Raw genomic sequence first — 21,729 nt, forward strand, 5'->3', positions numbered from 1 at the left:
ATCGAACTCAAACAATAACTCTATAGTTTTTAAATATGTTTAAGATTGATAAATGTTTGAGAACATATTAAAAGCTAAGCTGAAAATATGCGAATAAAGCAGAAATAATCAGCAAAGTTACGATGACGCTTTCTTTAATCAACTTGGAATAACGATTTCGATTTTGTTGATCAAGTTATCAAAACTCCTTGTCTATTTTCATTTTCGCAGTGTAAAACTTCACTATGCTTATGTTGAAGAAACACACATGATGTTAGTAGCCTTTCTTGCATTCGTGAAATTTGTTGCAGCATCTCAGCACAAAAGATAACGAAAGAAATCTTTGTCAAGATTTGTTGACAATTGAAAACACTGACTCGGACTTGAAAGTGCACGAGCTGCACTATGCAAATGAGCTAATTGTACGCTTCAGACTTTCCCTTCAAAAACTTTTGCAAACTCACCAAACAAGCAGAAACAATAAGAAACCATCAAAACAGGTTTTTTTTATGATGAACCATTGTCTGAGAAACTCACAAATTAACTCGATACCAGAGTAGAGAGTTTTCTTGCTATATTCTTAAGTCAGAACAAACGCAAGAACATACACGTAAGCTTACAACTAGCGTGAGCAGATCTTATTATTCATTCCCAGCGCGAGATTGAAGTCTTGTTTTCAACCCTGAAAAACCCACCTTTTCCGTTAGCTCAGAGCATCAAACTACATATAAGCGCCCTGGTTCGTATTCCCTGCCTTATTCCCTACCATCGCTGTGAAAAATACGCAAGAGAATCTCTCAACTCTCACCATTTGATCACGCAACGTGACAACATCCACGCGAGAACCCCCGACATGTGCGTGAATCCGCGCGGACATATGACGTCAGGATGGTGCAATTTGTTCTAAAAATAGAAAAATTGTCCCATATCATAGGTGCGCGCGAATCCCGAGACTTACGGTCTCCGTCCCCGATTATGGCTCCTGCCCGTACCCATTTCCCTAGTTTGCTGCGTGGAAGGTTACCGAACCAACAGTCAAACTACCTTTCGAGTGCAAGATTGAGTCTAATTCACAGGATCGAAAGTACATCTAGGGAAAGTTGTTCACAACATTATCTTGAAACCTAACCGACGCACAAGCCTGTTTAATTTGTCAAAATGTCATATCACGATTCCGTTATCTCCTTTTGAATTCACCTGCCTGGAATACTTGCATTTCCTAGACTTGCAATACTTTTGTCATGATCTCAGCCGGGGATCTCAGTTCTTGAGAGAAGCATGCGAAATGCTTCAATTGAATCTCCATTCTGTCCGGTGCTGTCGAATCAGTGAAACAAAGTGGGGACGCTCACTGTCAATCGTTTCATTTTGGATAAGTAACTTCTTCGATAATTCAAAGTTGGGTGAAAAAATATAACGATGAAAATAAAGCATTGATACGAAAACGATACCGAGTTATGACCACTTATTCTTTCAATTACATTACTCTGATAAGTTAATAAAGATAGTAAATTTTAAGCTCGGTAATGAAAATGTGAAGGCGAATTAATCAACATGACACGAGCGTTGAACAAAGAAAAACTCTGAGTCCCCGACAGGAATCGAACCCACGACCTCCCGAACACCAGGCGGGCGCTCCATCCACTGAGCTACGAGAACTCATGGAGAGCAAGGTCATTTAACTGAGTTCATATCTTAGTCATTTAACTGAGTTCCACGTTCGTGTCATGTTGATTAACGCCTTTACATTACTCTGCCTTCCACATTTCTTAACTGACCAGAAAGGTGATGTTGTGAAGCAGGCTTGTAGAAAACCCACCTGATGAATTTAAATGCGCAAGAATTAAAACCGATTTCTTCAGTATCTAAGATACTACTAAGGGTTCCTCATGTTAGCAATATTTGGCAAACCCTTTATTGAGATCACTCATTGAAATTCTTACCTTTCATTTCAAGTCATCATTTGAATTGATATTCAAAATACACTAAAAGTGTTCTAGTTTTCAATAATGCCAAAAATGGATCAGACGCAATATATTTTAGAACATCCGCATTTCGTGTCCTGAAAAGAGCGCGCCACGAATGGTTCACGGTCTTTAACGTAATGAATGAAAGACATCGGTCGCAGTTTGGTGGGAACGCAGCATGCCTCGCCATCGATTTTGATGCTGTTCCCTTTCTTCACCAAGACTTTTGTTAGCGCGTGGTTAGCTTCTTCCCCTGTGTTAAGGAACATTTCCCTTTGTACTAGTAGGCGTTGAGGCTCTCGCCTTTGGTGAATTCGGGAGAGGAGCCAAGTTATACTGCGTGGATCACCATGTTCACCTTTCGGCTGGCATCACCTTTAATTTCTAAAGAAATGTCGCCGTTTCTTCTACTACTCGAGGATCCCCTACTCTGGACTTCAGCTTTGGCGTTGGGAGCTAGATGAAATAAATATTTTTTTGGTTATTGTTGTTAATTTCTACACGTGGTAACGGAGCAAAGTGGGAAACTATTTTTTTCCGAAATTACGTTAAATACGCACTCTAAGACATGTACTCGTTTCTAAAATTACTTGGAATCATTGAAGTCAATTCTATTACTGATCGCTGTAACATCAGAACACTATTCAGCTTACATTTTGCTTCAGAGCTTCCCGGTGAGGAAACATCCTCATAAGGTTTTCTTCCCTCGTGATCTTGTTGCGGTTGGGATGATGGTGTCTTAAGAGTAGTCGTTTCTGATTCAATTTTCGCCACTTTTGAGAAAGGAGGTTCCTCTCTTTTCTCAAAATGTCCTTTTCCGATCACCGATGGATTCATCAAGAAAAAGTGCGTGGCGAAAAGCGAGAGAACAAGATACAGCATCGTCATGGTGCTCATTGCACGTTTCTTTTACGTCGTCAAGTTGATCCCTCGAATACCCCCAGTAAACCGACTGATATAACATGTAGCTTTTGCAACGTAAACCGATAGGATCCGTTTAGTTTACAATATTTCGTAAACGGTTTTGGAATACCGACCTATTTCTGTTTCTGTTTTTCTTTATCTTATCTGAAATATTCTCGCTCGCATTTAGGGAACTTTGGAATGAAAAATAAACTGCATTATTATTTCCGATTGGAATAGAGTCTGAATGTCAAAACAATGTCGGGTGTAGAAATGTATTTCACGCAATCCAACCAAGCACCTAGGTAATTCTCATTCTAAGCATTTTTAAACTGGTTCAGACCAAAAGTTTAGATGGTATCTTTCCATAATTTGCCAAAACGCACAATTAATCGCCATGGAGCAATGCAGCCAACCAATCTTTCGATCTGCTTCGCTCCAACTAGCGAGCACAAACGATGCAGCCGCTCTTGTTATCGTTAGCTACACATACTTTACTTTTTCTGTTACAACCTACATTCAAGTCAACCATTACAGGAACAACTGTCTTAGGAATAATTTGATATAATGCCAATACGACTTTGGCAACGCCATAACATATAAGATAGTCATTGCGGGAGTCATAAACAACGTACGGATCACGCGATAATCTGTGTTTTATATGCAGTTCTGGTAGCATAGAAGCGTTATCAGATACAGTGCAAGAAATTGCAACACTAGTTCTAAAAAACATGTCTGAACTATAACATGAACACGTCTGAGCCATAACTATAACATGAAAAATACCTTTTTTAATTGAAGACGAAATATCTTTTTTAATTGAAAACCACATATCTTTATGGAAGTATCAAATGTTGAAAGTGTTCCACCCAAACAACATTGGCTTTCTGCCGTTTCCGTTATGTAAGAGTACAAGAACTACATGCAGTTATGTGGCAGAACCTGTCGTAACCGGCAGTTAAACAAAACAACATAATGAGTCCTCAATCTTTGACGATAGAGTTAATTTTGTCCCGCGAAATCCAAAATGATTTCAAATAACTCAGAAACTGTGCAAAGACACTTAGAGAAATACTGTTGTAAAAATCAATCGTTGAAATTGAATCACATACAGGTCACGCCGAAATGAAAATGGATTCTAAGTGGAACGTCGGGTCTGCGTACTTTTCAGTTAAGTCGTCACTGCCAAAATAAACCAAACAAGACGCTATTGTTCTCGCGAGTTCAAAGCTGATCTACATCTGGCAACAAGAAATGCATGGAGCGCGGACCACCCCATAGTAAAGAACGCCGTTTTAGCAAGCAGCGTACAAGCCGCCAAAAAGGTTCATTAGTTGTTTTGTCAACTTTTTTTCCTTTTTATCTTGGCTTGCCAATACTAAACCACACAGCTTTTCTTCTTCTCACACAGCCAGGGACGATAAGTTAAGTCTGGGCAGTCCTCTGTGGTGGAATAGATTGGTATTTGTTTGTTATCATCGTTATATTTCAAATTTGTCGAAGCAGACATGGGTGACCGTGGGCATAGCTCGTTATCATCGAAAACGGTTTTTAGCGTTCCAGTCATACAGTCATATGTTTTCAATGATGTAACATTAGCCATTCCATTTAGCTGTGACGAGAGTGGAAATTTTCTCAATGGATATTTTGTTGAACAAATCTTTACATCTACCAACGCATTTTTAAGTCCCGTTTTTCATATCTGTTTGAATGAGTACTCAAGGGTGGATCACGAATTTCGGATTTTCAATTAAGCAAGTGAGAAAGGTTTTCAACAAATCAAAGCCAGGGCAATGGCCCTCGGTGCCAGGCATTTCGTATCAGCGGTCGAAACAGCTAAAACTACTCACAATAAGCTTAACCAGTATGGTTATTGAGGTTTTCTGTTGTTGATGTTTACTTATTCATTTCACAGCCATGAATATTGCAGTCTTGAACTCATCATGAATTGCCTGAATACGACGACCTACTGTAAGGCAAGCGGCGTTGTAAACAATGTCAAGCAACCTTTTATGAAATGGTAAGATTATTTAATAAAGTGGAAAGACGTATTTTTAAGTCCTACAAAAAAGCTAGGGGTTGGAAAGAACTTTTTCACCGACTCACGCAGACTGAAGCTCAGGAGGAATCAATTAAAGCACAAAACTAAATTTCTTTCTTGAATGGATAAATATTTCAATTAAGTCAAATTTAATCATATTAAAAGGTTGATCAAAGCTACTTCTTGAGAAGAGATTTGGCGAAGGTTCAAAAGCTGATCAAGCTTCTTACTATTATGTGTTTCTGTTGCATTTTACGTACATTGCATTTGCAGATAAGTAAGCGAAACTGTTAGATATATTCGTGTTTTTACCTTGAGCAATAGTTTAGATTTTAGTCCTTCATTGAGTATGCATCTGCTTCGAAATCTTCAATACTTCGTCACGTCTGTCATCCCTTTTATTATTATTATTATTTTATTATTATTATTTTTTTTTTTTTTTTTTTTTTTTTTTTTTGCTTTTTTGGCATCACCATCAAACTTCTCGCAAAATTAGCTGCTCGTGTTGGAGGAGCAAGAGTAAAACAAACAACTCACGGAAATTCATTTTCAAATTGAACCTGATATACATGTACACGTTCTAAAAGCAGCCGTGCTCTACATGAAGCGGAGTCAACATAAACATTGGAATCAAATTTTGTATAGCAAAGCACTTACATCTGAGTCGATGTAGCAAACTGGACAGCAGCAGGAAAGAAGGAAAAGCTCGTTTCGCTAAGAACTGATCATTGATAGGACCATTTTGCATGTACTATTTGGAAGGAATTCATGTACATGTTCAGTATGAGTGACCAACTCAATTTTTAGTCTATTTGACAACCCTCTCGGCACATTCCTGGTGTTTCTTTCTTCATGCATTTCTGTGGTTTCAGTAGTATGATAAGTTAGTTTATTTGCAATCAAGAACGACATCGAAATTCTCTATAGACTATAATGTATGTTCAAAGACACGACTGGCCCAAATGAAACTTTACATTAATATAGTGTGGTCCACTCACAGTTTTATTCGCACTTGCATGCCATAAAATGTCCAAGTCTTTACGTTTTTACCATCGACATTAGGCGTTATTTTTGTCTTTGTAACTCGTTGGATATTATTTTGGTAGTATAATACAGAAAAATCAAATAATAATTGGATGACATTTGAGACATATGTTGACCTTCTGGCCATCACAAATTTAGCAGTGCTTTCAGCTCCAAAACCGACAAATGCATCGACAAGTTCATGAAAATGAATGTCCATGAACTTAAACATCGCCCTGGTCTCGAATACCTGAAAGGAATAGCGTCGTAAATATTTCTAACTTAAGAGTGAGAAGTTTGTTGATGTAACGTGTCAACCAGACGGGTTGTTGTCAAGTCCTTCTTCTTCTACTTCTCCTTTCGAAACATCATTAGGTAGCATTTACATCTGCCAAAGCACACCACTCACTATAATTTATTTAATATATGCATCAACCTGAGTATTTCATTTCAAATAGGCACTTTCGTTTTCTTTGACGATATTTGGAGGAGGTAAATGCTATTTAATGCTGTGTTTTATTTTACGGAAACTAATACCAAACAAACGACTGTGTGCTATTTGCTATTTTTGTCAAACTAACCGCTGAAACATTATCAATTATCAGTCAACTGGGTTCAAGACATAGCTGAGATTTGCACGTACACAGTACTTGTTTTGCCATTGCCTGCCTGGGCCATTTATATCGAAACATACTTATTAGACTCTTGGCTGAAAGCGTTGTCCAGCCTGTAAACAACTGAACAATGGGAAAATCTTTGTGATTTTTCTCCGCAGAGTTCTCAGTAATACTTTCTTTGCAGTTGTAAATACCTCACCCTGAAATTAGATTAAATTAGAGAATGCCTCCTACACCTTGTGAGCGACCACAAATCTTGAGATGAGACTGACAACCAAGGAAGCAGTTGAGACCTAATTCTGTCCTTGTCAGAGTGAAATAAATAACTGCGCATTAGCTGGTGAAATAAAAGATGTCCTCTTGGGTCTAATGGACAAGACTTTCGAATGTTCAAGACGTCAAAACCAGTAATTGGTTTCAGAGGGCGAGTCCATCTTTGTTTTTCTACTCAGCGACCAAGATCGCCTCATTTTATGACTCACAATTTTACCCTGCGTCTGTCATAACTAATGAGAGCTTTGGAGAACATGTCGCCATTGATATTCTTATTGGTCTTGGGAATTCTTTACAAGCAATATGTTGAAGAAAGCTAAAGAAGGCGTAGATTCTTTATGACGAGCCACGTGCGTTTTGTTGCCTCTTTAGACAATAAAAAGTTTTTTTCTTTCTGCATATATTCGTTTGGTTTTTATCTCAGTGCTTGGAGGGCCTGTTTGGCTGCATTTGTGAGTAACAGCTGATATGACAGGCTATAAAGAAGTAATCAAATTTTGGCTTGACAGTGTGGTTCGACAGTTGTGGCCTACATCCTACCATAAAGTATCCAGGTCTATAAAAACACGTCGCCCGGCGACATCGTTATTTTTCTCCTCGACATTCGTTGGATATATGTGTTGAATGTCATAATATAGAAAACTCGAAGAACAAATGAAATGGCATCTGAGACATAAGATGACCTTTCGGCCATCACAATGTGTACAATGCTTTAAACCCGAAAAGGCATCGACATGTGCATGTAAATGAACGCCTATGCAGTAAATATCACCTATGTCGTGAAATATGTAAAAAGAATAATTTCTTAGGACAATTAACCTTTGACAACTTCGTTGATAAGACGTTAAAAAAAAAAAAAGCAATTTTTGTTAGGTCCTAAATTTGTCTTCCTTCTTCTTATGTTGCACTGTTGAGTGATGTTCTTCTACAATGTTCGCCCGGATTCTGCAATACACTAACAAATTTTTCTGAGTCGTGTCTTATAACTTTCAAATAAGACCAAATAGCAGCAGTCGTAAAGTGTGACAATATATCACAAACAGATGAATAGTACAGCAAAGTTATCTCGATCATCAATTAACTGAGTTCTCGACGTGTCCGAACGTTTGCCCTTACGAAGTCGATATATGGTTTCGCCTTTGTCTGCCTTGGCAACTCATCATGCTGACTTGGAAAAGAATTACAGCCGGTAAACCACGAGATATATATGACGGAGTTCCTTGTGTTCCTTTATACGTAGACCTCAGGGGGTTATTTTGTTGCTGTTGTGAATATTTACAGCTGAGCTAAGTGGCACTGAATTCGAACAGCTTTCGAGCAACCGCAAATCCTGAAATAAGAGTGGGAACCTAGGCAGAAAGTGAAATTCTTCAGTTGACACCAGGTTCTGTCCCGGTTAGAGTGAAACAAAGGGCCGTGCGGTATCACGCCACTTGAAAAGAACATCTTCGTAGGTTCATAAGGTAAGATTTAAAACAGATTGAGAACGACTCGTTTCTTCCTGGTCGCGAATCCATCTTTTGTGGTCTACATGTACTTCCCAGCTTCAGTTTCCCATTCCCTCAAGTCAGTATGCCTGAAATATTCTGGCAATCATTTTTACACTGTTCAGCTTGCATTTTGCTTCAGAGCTTTCCGGTGAGAAAACATCCTTATGAGGTTTTCTTCCCTCGTGCTCTTGTTTTGGTTGGGATGGTGGTGTATCTTAAGAGTAGTCGATTCTGACAGAATTTATGTCATTTTTTGAGAAAGGAGGTCCTTCTCCTTTCTCAAAACGTTCTTTTCCGATCACTTATGGATTCATCAGGAAACTAAACGGTGCGAGATGAAAAGGGAGAGAACTAGGTACGGCATCGTCATCGTGTTTCTTTTATGTCGTCAAGTTGCTCCTTCAAATACACCCAATAAACTGGTTCAAAAAAATTGATATAACATGTAGAATTTGCAGTGTAAACCAACAGGATCCGTTTAGTTTACTATATTTTGTAAACGGTTTTGGAATACTGACTTATTTCTGTTTCTGTTTTCCTTTATCTTATTTGAAATATTCTCGCTCGCATTTAGGGAAATATGGAATGGAAAATTAACTATATTATTGTTTCTGACTGGAATAGAAACTGAATGTCAAAATAATGTCAGGTGTAGAAATGTATTTCACGCAATCCAACTGAGAACCTAGGTAATTCTCATTCTAAGCATCTTTAAACTGGTTCAGGCCAAAAGTTTAGACGGTATCTTTCCATAATTTGCCAAAACACACAATTAATGTCCATGGAGCAAAGCAGCCGACCAATCTTTCGATCTGCTTCGTTCCAACTAGCGCCGGAGCACAAACGATGCAGCCTCTCTTGTTATCGTTAGCTACACATACTTTACTTTTTCAGTTACAACCTACATTCAAGTCAACCATTACAAGAACAACTGTCTTAAGAATAATTTGATATAATGCCAATACGACTTTGGCAGCGCCATAACAAATAAGATAGTCATTGCGGGAGTCTTAAACAGCGTACGGATCACGCGATAACCTGTGTTTTATGTGCAGTTCTGAAAGCTTAGAAGCGTGATCAGATACAGTGCAAGAAATTGCAACACTAGTTCTAAAAAGCATGTCTGAACTATAACATGAACACAACTGAACTATAACTATAACATGAAAAGTACCTTTTTAATTGACGACAGATTGAAAACCACATATCTTTTATGAAAGTATCAAATGTTGAAAGTGAACTATAACTATAACATAAAAAGTACCTTTTTAATTGACGACAGATTGAAACCACATATCTTTTATGAAAGTATCAAATGTTGAAAGTGTTCCACCCAAACGACACTGGCTTTCTGCCGTTTCCGTTATGTAAGAGTACAAGAACTGCATGCAATTATGTGGTAAAACCTTTCGTAACCGGCAGTTAAACAAAACAACATAATGAGTCCTCAATCTTTGACGATAGAGTTAATTTTGTCCCGCGAAATACAAAATGGCGTCAGTTAACTAAGAAAGTGTGCAAAGACACTTAGAGAAATACTGTTGTAAAAATCATTCGCTGAAATTGAATCACATACAGGTCACGCCGAAATGAAAATGGATTCTAAGTGGAACGTCGGGTCTGCGTACTTTTCAGTTCAAGTCGTCACTGCCAAAACAAACCAAACAAGACGCTATTGTTCTCGCGAGTTCAAAGCTGATCTACATCTGGCAACAAGAAATGCATGGAGCGCGGACCACCTCATAGTAAAGAACGCCGTTTTAGCAAGCAGCGTACAAGCCGCCAAAAAGGTTCATTAGTTGTTTGTCACCTTTTTTTCCTTTTTATCTAAGCTTGCCAATACTAAACCACACAGCTTTTCTTCTTCTCACACAGCCAGGGACGATAAGTTAAGTCTGGGCAGTCCTCTGTGGTGGAATAGATTGGTATTTGTTTATTATCATCATTATATTTCAAATTTGTCGAAGCAGACATGGGTGACCGTGGGCATAGCTCGTTATCATCGAAAACGGTTTTTAGCGACGGTTCCAGTCATACAGTCATATGTTTTCAGTGATGTAACATCAGCCATTTAGCTGTGACGAGAGTGGAAATTTTCTCAATGGATATTTTGTTGTACAAATCTTTACATCTACCAACGCATTTTTAACTACCGTTTTTCATATCTGTTTGAATGAGTACTCAAGGGTGGATTACGAATTTCGGATTTTCAATTAAGCAATTGAGAGAGGTTTTCAACAAATCAAAGCCAGAGCAAAAATATACTGCAATGGCCCTCGGTGCCAGGCATTTCGTAACAGCGGTCGAAACAGCTAAATCTACTCTCAAGAAGCTTAACCAGAATGGTTATTGAGGTTTTTTGTTGATGATGTTTACTTATTCATTTCACAGCCATGAATATTGCAGTCTTGAACTGATCATGAATTGTCTGAATACGAGGACCTACTGTAAGACAAGCAGCGTTGTAAACAGTGTCAAGCAACCTTTTATGAAATGGTAAGATTATTTAATAAGGTGGAAAGACGTATTTTTAACTCGTACCAAAAAAGTAGGGATTGGAAAAGTACTCTTTTATCGACTCACGCAAACTGAAGCTTAGGAGGAACCAATTAAAGCACAAAACTAAATTTCTTTCTTAAATTGATAAATATTTCAATTAAGTCAAATTTAATCATATTAAGAGTTTGGTCAAAGCTACTTCTTTAGAAGAGATTTGGCGAAGGTTCAAAAGCTGATTAAGCTTCTTACTATTATGTGTTTCTGTTGCATTTTACGTACATTGCATTTGCAGATGAGTATGCGAAACTGTTAGATATATTCCTGTTTTTACCTTGAGCAATAGTTAGCTTAGATTTTAGTCCTTCATTGAGTATGCATCTGCTTCGAAATCTTCAATACTTCGTCACGTCTGTCATCCCTTTTATTATTTTTTTTGTTTTTTTGGCATCACCATCAAACTTCTCGCAAAATTAGCTGCTCGTGTTGGTGGAGCAAGAGTGAAACAAACAATTCACGGAAATTCATTTTCAAATTGAACCTGATATACATGTACATGTTCTAAAAGCAGCCGTGTTCTACATGAAACGGAGTCAACATAAACCTTGGAATCAAATTTTATATAGCAAAGGACTTACATCTGAGTCGAAGTAGCAACGTGGACAGCAGCAGGAAAGAAGGAAAAGCTCGTTTCGCTAAGAACTGATCATTGATAGGGCCATTTTCTACGTACTACTTGGAAGGAATTGACGTACATGTTCAGTATGAGTGACCAACTCAATTTTTAGTCTATTTGACAACCCTCTCGACACATTCCTGGTGTTTCCTTCTTCGTGCATTTTTGTGGTTTCAGCAGTATCATAAGTTAGTTTGTTTGCAATTAAGAACGACACCGAAATTCTCTATAGGCTATAGCAAAGACACGACTGGCCCAAATGGGACTTTACATTAATATAGTGTGGTCCATTCACAGTTTTATTCGCGCTTGCATGCCATCAAATGTCCAAGTTCTTTAAAAGCTTTCACCGTCGATATCAGGCGTTATTTTTGTCTTTGTAACTCGTTGGATATTATTTAGTTAGTATAGTATAGGAATATCAAACAATAATTGGATGACATTTGAGGCATATGTTGACCTTCTGGTCATCACAAATTAAGCAGTGCTTCAGCTCCAAAACCAACAAATGCATCGACAAGTTTATGAAACTGAATGCGCATAAACTTAAACATCACCCTGGCATCGAACACCTTAAAGGAATAGCTTCGTAAATATTTCTAACTTTAGAGTGACAAGTTTGTTGATGTAACGTGTAACCCGGACGGGTAGCTGTCAAGTCCTTCTTCTTCTACTTCTCCTTTCGAAACATTAGCAAGCATTTACATCTGCCAATACACGCCACTCACTGTAATTTATTTAATATATGCATCAACCTGAGTATTTCATTTCAAATAGGCACTTTCGTTTTCTTTGACGATATTTGGAGCAGATAAATACTATTAATGCTCTGTTTTATTTTTACAGGAACTAAGACCAAACAAACGACTGTGTGCTATTTGCTATTTTTGTCAAACTAGCTGAAACATTATCAATTATCAGTCAACTGAGTTTAAGAAATAGCTAAAATTTGCACGTGCACAGCGCTGTTTTGCCATTGCCTGCCTGGGCCATTTATATCGAAACATGCTTATTAGAATCTTGGATGGAAGCGTTGTCCAGCCTACAAACAATCGAACAATGGGAAAATCTGTGTGATTTTTATCCGCGAAGTTCTCAGTAATATTTTCTTTGCAGTTGTAAATACCTCACCCTGAAATTAGATTAAATTCGAGAATACCTCCTACGCCTTGCGAGCAACCACAAATCTTGAGGTGAGACTGACAACTAAGGAAGCAGTTGAGACCTAATTCTGTCCTTGTCAGAGTGAAATAAATAACTGCGCATTAGCTCGTGAAATAACAAGATGTCTTCCTTGGTCTATTGAACAAGACTTTAGAATGTTCAAGACGTCAAAACCAGTAATTGGTTTCAGAGGGCGAGTCCATCTTTGTTTTCCTACTCAGCGACCAAGATCGCCTCATTTCCTGACTCACAGTTTTACCCTGCGTCTGGCATAACTAACGAGAGTGGAGAATATGTGGCCATTGATATTCTTATTGGTCTTGGGAATTCTTTACAAGCAATATGTTGAAGAAAGCCAAAGAAAGCATAGATTCTTTATGACAAGCCAAGTCCGTTTTGTTGCCTCTTTAGACAATAAAAAGTTCGTTTCTTTCTGCATATATTCGTTTGGTTCTTATCTGCCTCGAGGGCCTGTTTGGCTGCATTTGTGAGCAACACCTGATATGACAGGCTATAAAGAAGTGATCAAATTTTGGCTTGACAGTGTGGGTCGACAGTTGTAGCCTACATCTTACCATGAAGAATCCAGGTCTAGATGAACACGTCGCCCGGCGATATCGTTATTTTTCTCCTCGACATTCGTTAGATATATCTGTTGAATATCATAATATAGAAAACTCGAAGACCAAATGAAATGGCATCTGAGACATAAGATGACCTTCAGGCCATCACAATACTTTAAACCCGAAAAAGCATCGACATGTACGTGTAAATATAAACGCCTATGTAGTAAATACCACTTCTGCCGTGAAATATGTAAAAAGAATAATTTCTTAGGACAATTAACCTTTGAGAACTTTGTTGATAAGACGTAAAAAACAGCAATTTTTGTTAGGTCCTGAATTTGTGTTCCTCCTTCTTATGTAGCACTGTTGAGTAATATTTCTTCCACAATGTTCGCCCGGATTCTGCAATACACTAACAAATTTTTCTGAGCCATATGATATAACTTGCTCACAAAATGAAGTCCTTTCAATTATGATAAAATAACAGCGCTCTTTAAGTGTGACAAGATATCTCGAACAGATGAATAGTACTGAAATTTTAGCAAAGTTGTCTGAGTCGATCATCAATTAACTGAGTTCTCGACGTGTCCGAACGTTTGCCCTTACGAAGTCGATATACGGTTTCGCCTTTGTCTGCCTTGGCAACTCATCATGCTGACTTGGAAAAGAATTACAGCCAGTAAACCACGAGAAATATATGACGGAGTTCCTTGTGTTCCTTTATACGTAGACCTCAGGGGGTTATTTTGTTGCTGTTGTGAATATTTACAGCTGAACTAAGTGGCACTGAATTCTAACAGCTTTCGAGCAACCGCAAATCCTGAAATAAGAGTGGGAACCTAGGCAGAAAGTGACTCCAGTTGAGGCCAGGTTCTGTCCCGGTTAGAGTGAAACAAAGGGCCGTGCGGTATCACGCCACTTGAAAAGAACATCTTTGTAGCTTCATTAGGTAAGTTTTAAAACAGATTCAAAACCGCTCGTTTCTCCCATGTCTCGAATCCATCTTTTGTGGTCCACATGTACTTGCCAGCTTCAGTTTCCCATTCCCTCAAGTCAGTATGCCTAAAATATTCCGGCAATCTTTTACAGATGGAAGATCATAAATCACTGATAGCTTAAACTGCATGTTAACAGTTGGTTCTGTTATATTGTTTCAAACTCAGCTCCTTCAGTGAATAGACGCATTTGCATCTCTTGTTTTGCTTCTAAATACCAACTACACCGAGTGAACCAGATCTGAAGTACGAGGGGAAAACCTTTAGCAAGATTTTCTTAAACTGAGTCCACAAAAAGATCACAGTACTACCACTACCAAAATGGACTCAAATTTTCGCCTTTATATCTGTCTGCGCCCTTAAAACACAGCCTGACCAATACTGGAAGACACACTGAGATCGACAAGACAGTCGTTTATGCTCCTCAGCTAAGTCTGATTTGTTACCGCGGACGCCTTCATCTAGACGTATGCAGAATTTTGTTGATTTTCGAACTATCTCGAAACTTGCGAACTGAAAGAGCATTGAGCTGGTACGAGACTAAGTCTGTGGCCACAACTGAAACGAAAAGCCGAAATAATAAACAGACTTCTTTCTTAATTCCCAACCCTTTGGTGGCTTAAATTGGCTATGAGTAAAATGAGACAGGTAAACCAAGAATAAAAGTGAAAATAAAGTTCCTTACAATTGCCCTTGGAAAACTCTGTGATTCCTCGCGCTTTCACAAATTTCAAAATGGTTCACCACTAAAGCTGTACTGTACTGTACTGACAATACGACCAATAATATATTTCATCATCAGTCCTTTTGACGCCCAGTAGTGCGTAGAAATCGACAAGGTCTCTCCTTTCCCGTCGGTCCCTTTCAAGTGGAGAAATTGCTTGCACCAAGTTCAGATTTAAATCCCAGAGTTCCGCCTCTGCAGACCTCCTAGTGTATCTTTGCAATGTAATGTTAATGGCAAGTGATATTAAATCTTTAGAGAAGAGAGGATTCAAACCACCCATGAAAGGCTTTCGATGAGTCCTGGTTATATCCTTGTAAAAACAAATGCCGACGCTCAATTGGAATTGCTTCATTCCCAATTATCAACTAATTCTTCCGTAGCTTAAAGCTCCTTGTTTTAAGGATGCAAGCAGACATCTAACGAAAGTGTAAAACACTATTGCGAAAGTGATTTGGTGCTTTTTCTTCAACAGGAAGAAGCTTTTCATAATTTTCCAGCTGAGAAATCAAGAAAGGTGACTGGCCTGGCCGAAACGCAGGGAAAATTTTGCAGAAAGCGATTGAGGCTTCCTTGCGAGTATTGCGGAAAATACGACTGCATATTGAGAAATATTCTTGCTAGCGATGAAAAACACCTCACCGTTTTTCCATCTCCCTGATATTTTTCTCTTTGTATAATAGAACAATGGACTCTACTGAAAAGAGTGGCTTTAAGAAGTGTAACTCAGATGTCTGCAGATGTTTGCATGCGGCACAAAAATACGCCAGAACAATGCCATTTTAGAGACTGTTATCGATCTTGAAAGAAAATATCCCTCCCTCCCCTGACTTGTGTCTACCTTTGTTCTGTAACTCCGTTGCTTTAATGGTCCCTACTTTTACCACGCAAATTCTCGCAATAATGTGGCAAATCTTTATTTTATCCATTCATAAGCCTATATTAAGACTACAGCAATACATTCACTACTTTACTTCCATTTTGGAAGTCAAGCACTACCAGACGACATCATGTAGGAATTACACTGAAATAACTGAAGACATCGCTAAAGTTCGTCGTTACATTCAGTCTGTTTAAATTAGCAACAACATATCATGCCAGTAAACACTACCCTATTTCCATTCACGAACTGAACTTTAGCATGGAATGCTCCATCGACCCGAAATAAAATGAAATTACAAGCAAGCTATTTTTTTTTTTTTTTTTTTCTCGCTCTGATGATTTGCATCGTTTAATCATATCTTGGGGTTTTAGTACTGCCACAAAGGAATCGGAGGCGTGAAGTTTTAGTAACAGCCACATTCTTCAATAATCATATCTTGGAAAGTGCGCCGCTCGAAAATTCCATGCTCCTTGGCGTAATAAATGACAGAAAGTGACCGAAGTTTGGTGGGAACACAGCATCCCTCGCCATCGGCTTTGTTGCCCTTCTTGTTCACAAAAGCTTCGAGCAGTGAGTGAAGGGTGAACGTGTTCCCTTGTGTTAAGGAGCACTTTCCTCTGCACTGGTAAGCGTTAAAGCTCTCAGGTCTAATAAATTTGGCAGACAAGCCAAGATCTGATGTGTTGACGAGCAAGTCCTCCTTTCGGCAGCCATTAACTGCTTGATCGGCCTTACTTTGTGGACTTTCACGCTTTGTTCTCTTAGTTGAGGATCCCCTAAGCTGAACTGCAGCATGGTCTTCAAGAGCTACGTTAGAATGAAAAATGATCACTTTTACTAAGAGTTATCGGTGGGTCCTGACAAAGTCTAGTACACCGAGCTAAATGAAATACAAGAAGGGAAATTTCTAAAATCATGTGAAATGTGGCTGAAAGTGCATACTTAAGCGACGTTTATCGTCACTAATTTCTGACCAATTTGACATTGTGGGCTAAAACTAAGCTTGTTTTCTCGACTTGTCTCACGAAAATATCGCCCTTTACTTCCCAAAAAGACAATCACTAAAATAAGGTTTTCTCGCTTACATTTTGCTTGATTGTGTCCTACAGAGGAGGCTCCACTAGGAACTTTTTGACCTTCCATAGTCAAAAAGGGGTGTATGTTTGATTTAGTGGATTCTGATGCGGTTTTTCTCATTTCCGACAGCAGAGTCTTCATTCCGTTCTCGGTCTGTTCTTTTATAATCTTGAATGAGCTCGCCAAGGCAAATTGCGAGGTAAAAAGCAAGAAAAACACATACAGCATCTTCATGGTGTTCACGGCAAATTGGAAATGGCGTCGATTTGATCCTTCGAATGCATCCAATGAACTGGTTCAAATGTAGTTGGGAGTCACTTGATAAAGTACGTACCTTTTTGTTAGCCTAAGCCAATAGTATTTACCTGCCCTTTGTTTTTGTAATTCAGCTCACAGTATCCAAACCTCTCGTGATTAATCGTGTCACTCAGTATCTTTATTTTGAATTACCAACCAATGCCACATATCCATATCCTACACTAGAGTTTATCTGAAATGACCTAGTACACTGTTTCAAGGTGACGTGCCACTTTGCCAGAATTGATCCCACAACTAAATCCTATTTTTCTGATATTTTTTAGAAGCGATATTTGTCCGTACTGGAGTACAACCTGGTCATGTAGTATTTAACAATACTCGCTAACAAAGGCACACTTTTTCGCGGTCCGTGCTTGTTGTTCCATCCGCCTTGATAGGCCCGGAAATACAAGCGGAAGTTCTGGGTTTCTGCTTGAGGTTCAAGAGCAACTCTTTCTTCTTTCGAATATTTTGATATTTGCCAGCTGTGCTAACAGCGAATTAGTTCACGTCTAAGTAATAGCGCTGTAATGGATTAAAATTTATATGCATTACTTTAAAACCAGCATCACTTTAAAACCCACTGTATTCGGATAAATACGGAAATCCTTTCTTTAACAGAGTGAAAATGAAATAAAATAAAATAAAACTTTAAACGACAGTGAAGGTAATACTGGAAGGAAAGGTTACACTGAAGGAGTTTTTGAAAAAAAAGCTAACGCCCGTCCCATTGCCCTTCCTAAACGTTTAATAACCATAAATCTTTTCTTTTTTTTTTCTTTGTTTGTTTCTTGTCCGCTCGGCTGGGAAGGAAAGAACACTTATTGCCACTGTTGGAAAACAGCTCAGCTTTGGGTCAATTGTAAACGTTCAGAGTCTTATGACTTAAATCGACGCCAAAGTTCCCATGACAAAGATAGTTTCTCGGACTTTTCAAAGCGTGGCGCGCTTAGAGAATGTCTGCTTGGAAGGTTAATTTCCAATGTAGATACTGGCCAAAATTATATGAAACGTCTGCCGGGAAATATTGCAAACTATACCGAGCATGTGTTACACTCCATGCGAGATAAAACTCTCGAGATTTGACTTTCTACTGATGGCGCTCTTCCAAAATGGAATAGTCACTGTTTTCTGGACATCCAGAATATTGAAAATTGAAGAACTTAAGAGGAGAGTAGGCCTTGATGCAGCCTGTGATTGAAAATAATTTTAACTTTAGCTAAGGTGCATAGTATTGTGTAAATAGTGTCCCCAATTAGTTTTTTTTAAGCTAGATACTATTGACAGTTTAATGAAGTCTTTCATTCATTCATCCATTCATTGATGGAGACAATTTGTCCTCGTTACAGTAAACCGTTTCTGCAACCCGTTTAGTCAAGTTACAATTGCACCCCGTTAATTCGAACTCGGCTATTTAGAATTCCCCGTTATTTGGAACTGAAAACCATTAGCCATGGATTTGCCCGTTAGTCATTTCCTAAGGGCCATTCCGAACTACCGCTATTTCGAGCTACTGTAGTTTTCTTTTCCCTCAAAAATTCGTAATAGCAGGGTTTAACTGTATTTTGACAAGGCTCAGCTCTTGAATGGCGCCAGCTTTACGGTGTTGAGGCTCCAGCTGTAAATGGACGCGATCAAAAACAAAACTATGAGAAATTAACAGCAAAAAACATCGCAGCATCATATAAAAGAAAAACCTCCAAATTTTATTTCATTTTGGAGTATCATTTTAAAACTTTCGTTAAGTCTACCACTGAAAGGTAATCTTGCACACTGTAAAATATGTGACCGTATTATTGTAATTTTCAGAAATACACCATTATCAGCAGTGACCTCTGTCGTTCGAAAGGTCTGCCCACTTCAAACTATTTTAATTTCCAAAATAAACCGATTTTCTAATGCGGCTAAGGAATTTAATCCCTACTAAGGCCAAACTTCAGTTATACAAGTCAGCTGTACTACCTTACCTTACTTATTGTCACCTAGTGTGGCACTTTTGCACAGCTAGCGATGCACGTAAACTTGAACGACTACAAGAAAGGGGCTTGAGGGCCGTTTACAAGGACAAGCATGCGAGCTATACTCAGCTATTGGAGAGAGTCAAGTTGCCAACTCTAGCGAACAGGCGTTTACAAGACATCTGTATTCTCATTTATTATATGGCTGTGTCTCACAAGGACTGGTAACTACCGAATTCACGAATTTGATTGGCTGAAATCGATATTGACCGCGGTCTAGATTTTCCCATCTAAACCGGCATCTAGACCGGTTTCATTTTGCGTTGAAAATGTAGCAAACTAAAATACAAAAATGTTCACCATTTTCTTTTATTTTCCTCTCAATCATTTATGGAAGTGCCAAAAAGCCTGATGACTGAAAAAAAAAAAAAGGAAAGAGGACGAGCAAATTTTGGCAGGTTTAAGTTAAGCACATCACCGTTCGCGAGCAAAATGTCAGCAAACCAGTTACATTAACCGAATTAAAGTTTTCTTCTTTGCCATATAATAAACATCTTATTAACCGAGCTAAGTCGGTCTGTATGGGAGAATCTTGACCTCGTTCGCGCGTACAGACCTCACTGCGTTCGGTCTGTACTCACGACCTCGGTCAAGATTCTCCCATACAGACCTCCAGCTCGGTTAATAAGAGCTAAGTATAAAGTTAAACATAGACTATGTCCTAATAGCATCTGACACATTTTTAACGAGCATATTTCCGCATACAACCTGAGACAATCAGATTTTTCTACTCCTAGATATAACACTGTTACTTATGGGAAGCACTCTCTGTGTTATGTAGGACCCAAATTATGGGGCAAACTGTCTATGGCTGACAGATCAGCCAAGACACTGAAGGCTTTTACAAACTACATTCGCAAAAGGTATATAACTCGCTTAATGGACACCGGCTGTAAGGGCTGTATCCTATGCTGCACATAATGCCCTTCAATTCATTTATTTTTATTGTATTAATATTAGTAGTAGTATAGTTTTTTAGCAGTGTCCCCTAATTAGTATGGTGTATTATTTCCAGGCTATAAGGTTTTTGACACTTTAATAAAGTTCTCACTCACTCACTCACTTACTTTCTTCCGTTTCTTCCGTTTCCTCCGTTTCTTCCGTTTCTTCTTTCTTCCACACTTTCTTTCTTCTGGTTGTTCTGCGAGTTTCACAGCTTGATATATCAGTCCAGTTTCCTTTGGGATTTCTTGTCACGGACACACAACAAATCTCAGAAGACTTTTTCTCTTTCTTTTTTTTTTCATGTTCGTCGATTGAAATAGATCACTTTCAGTCTTCGCCAGTGTCCCAGGTGAAAACGATCCTTGTTACTTTTATCTTAATTTACTTTAACTCTGTTTGGCATTTGCAAATTTTTTAGCTTGCTAAACTATACACATTGAGGTTGATCACAATTCAAAACTGGGATCAATCTTATATAAATATAACAGTATAACTGACATTGTCAAAATAAACAAGTTCCTAGCTCAAGTTAAGAGCCATAAAAAGAGAGCTTCGACTGAGTAAAATACAGTCGAACCCCGCTTTACGGACACCCGCTTAATACGGACACCCCGTTATTATGGACGTTTCTCTTTGTCCCTGGGGAAAGCCCATACATTCTTTCAAAATTCAACCCGCTTAATACGGACACCCGTTAATACGGACAGACAACTGACACTTTTTCTTTCCCCATCAACTAATTCGCATAGGAAGTTAACCTCGCTAATATAATACGGACACTCTTTCGTGAACTTTGTCTTTAATGAGCTTTATCTTTTGTGAAGGGACAGCGCCAACCAGACAAGATGTCACAATTGTCTAGCTCAAAGTGTAGCAGTTCTTTATTCCTTGATAATACTCTTTGCCACCCTCCTGACATGAAAAGAAAATACGACCAAATAAAGATAGTGTCTTTCCCGCCAAACTGCACGTCAATTCTTCAACCACTTGATCTTGAAAAAATACAGGCTTTTAAGCTTAAATACATGAAGGTCATGCTCACCAATGTAGCAAGCAGAATTGACGAATGTACATGTGCTACCGACCTATGCAAAACAGTGGACTTGTTGCAAGCCATGAGATGATTGGGCAAGCCTGGGAAGGAATCAGTGTATCGACAATTGAGAAGTGCTTTGCCATGGCAGGGTTCCTCGCAGCCGATAGGAGCATCGTTTCATTTTCCAAGGAGCAGAACGAGATCGATCCATTTGCAGTTAACTCAGGTGAATGCTTTATTGAAAGAATCAAGTGACATTTTGATGCAATACTGTATTTTTGACTTAATTTGCACTGAACCGCTGAATAGGGACACCCCGTTAATATGGACAATAGCTATGGTCCCTTCGGTGTCCGTATTAACGGGCTTCGACTGTATTATGTGCCAGTCCGCCAAATTTTATCCAATTTTACCGAAGGAAACGCGAGAAGCTTACGTTAAGATGACACGACACTGAACTTAAGAATGGCATGACATGGCTATCGCCCGTTCTTCTTGATACGTTCTGGCAAAGATATTCAATCCAGATTTTGATTTCGTTAACATTTTCTGAGGCTTT

The 21,729-nt window shown here is 38.7% G+C and overlaps 1 protein-coding gene across 1 annotated transcript; it reads right to left on the reverse strand.

Moving 5' to 3' along the window:
• Positions 1-14,703: 14,703 nt before the first annotated feature.
• On the reverse strand, positions 14,704-17,675 carry LOC145500631 (dorsalin-1-like). The gene is made up of 2 exons (XM_081480147.1): positions 16,883-17,675; positions 14,704-16,604 (listed from the first exon to the last, which is right to left on the reverse strand). Exons 1-2 carry the CDS (start codon positions 17,106-17,108, stop codon positions 16,201-16,203), a joined length of 630 nt encoding a protein of 209 aa, XP_081336273.1. The 5' UTR covers positions 17,109-17,675; the 3' UTR covers positions 14,704-16,200.
• Between the last annotated feature and the right edge of the window lie 4,054 nt (positions 17,676-21,729).

Source organism: Orbicella franksi, chromosome 10 (genome assembly GCF_964199315.1).
Source record: "Orbicella franksi chromosome 10, jaOrbFran1.1, whole genome shotgun sequence".
NCBI classification, from domain to species: Eukaryota; Metazoa; Cnidaria; class Anthozoa; order Scleractinia; family Merulinidae; genus Orbicella; species Orbicella franksi.

Excerpts from the sequence above, each read along its gene's own strand:
- LOC145500631 (XM_081480147.1), bottom strand. The coding sequence starts at position 17,108 with ATGAAGATGCTGTATGTGTTTTTCTTGCTTTTTACCTCGCAATTTGCC. Across the intron at positions 16,605-16,882 it reads AGGACACAATCAAGCAAAAT|CTCTTGAAGACCATGCTGCA; the intron begins GTAAGCGAGAAA and ends ATTCTAACGTAG.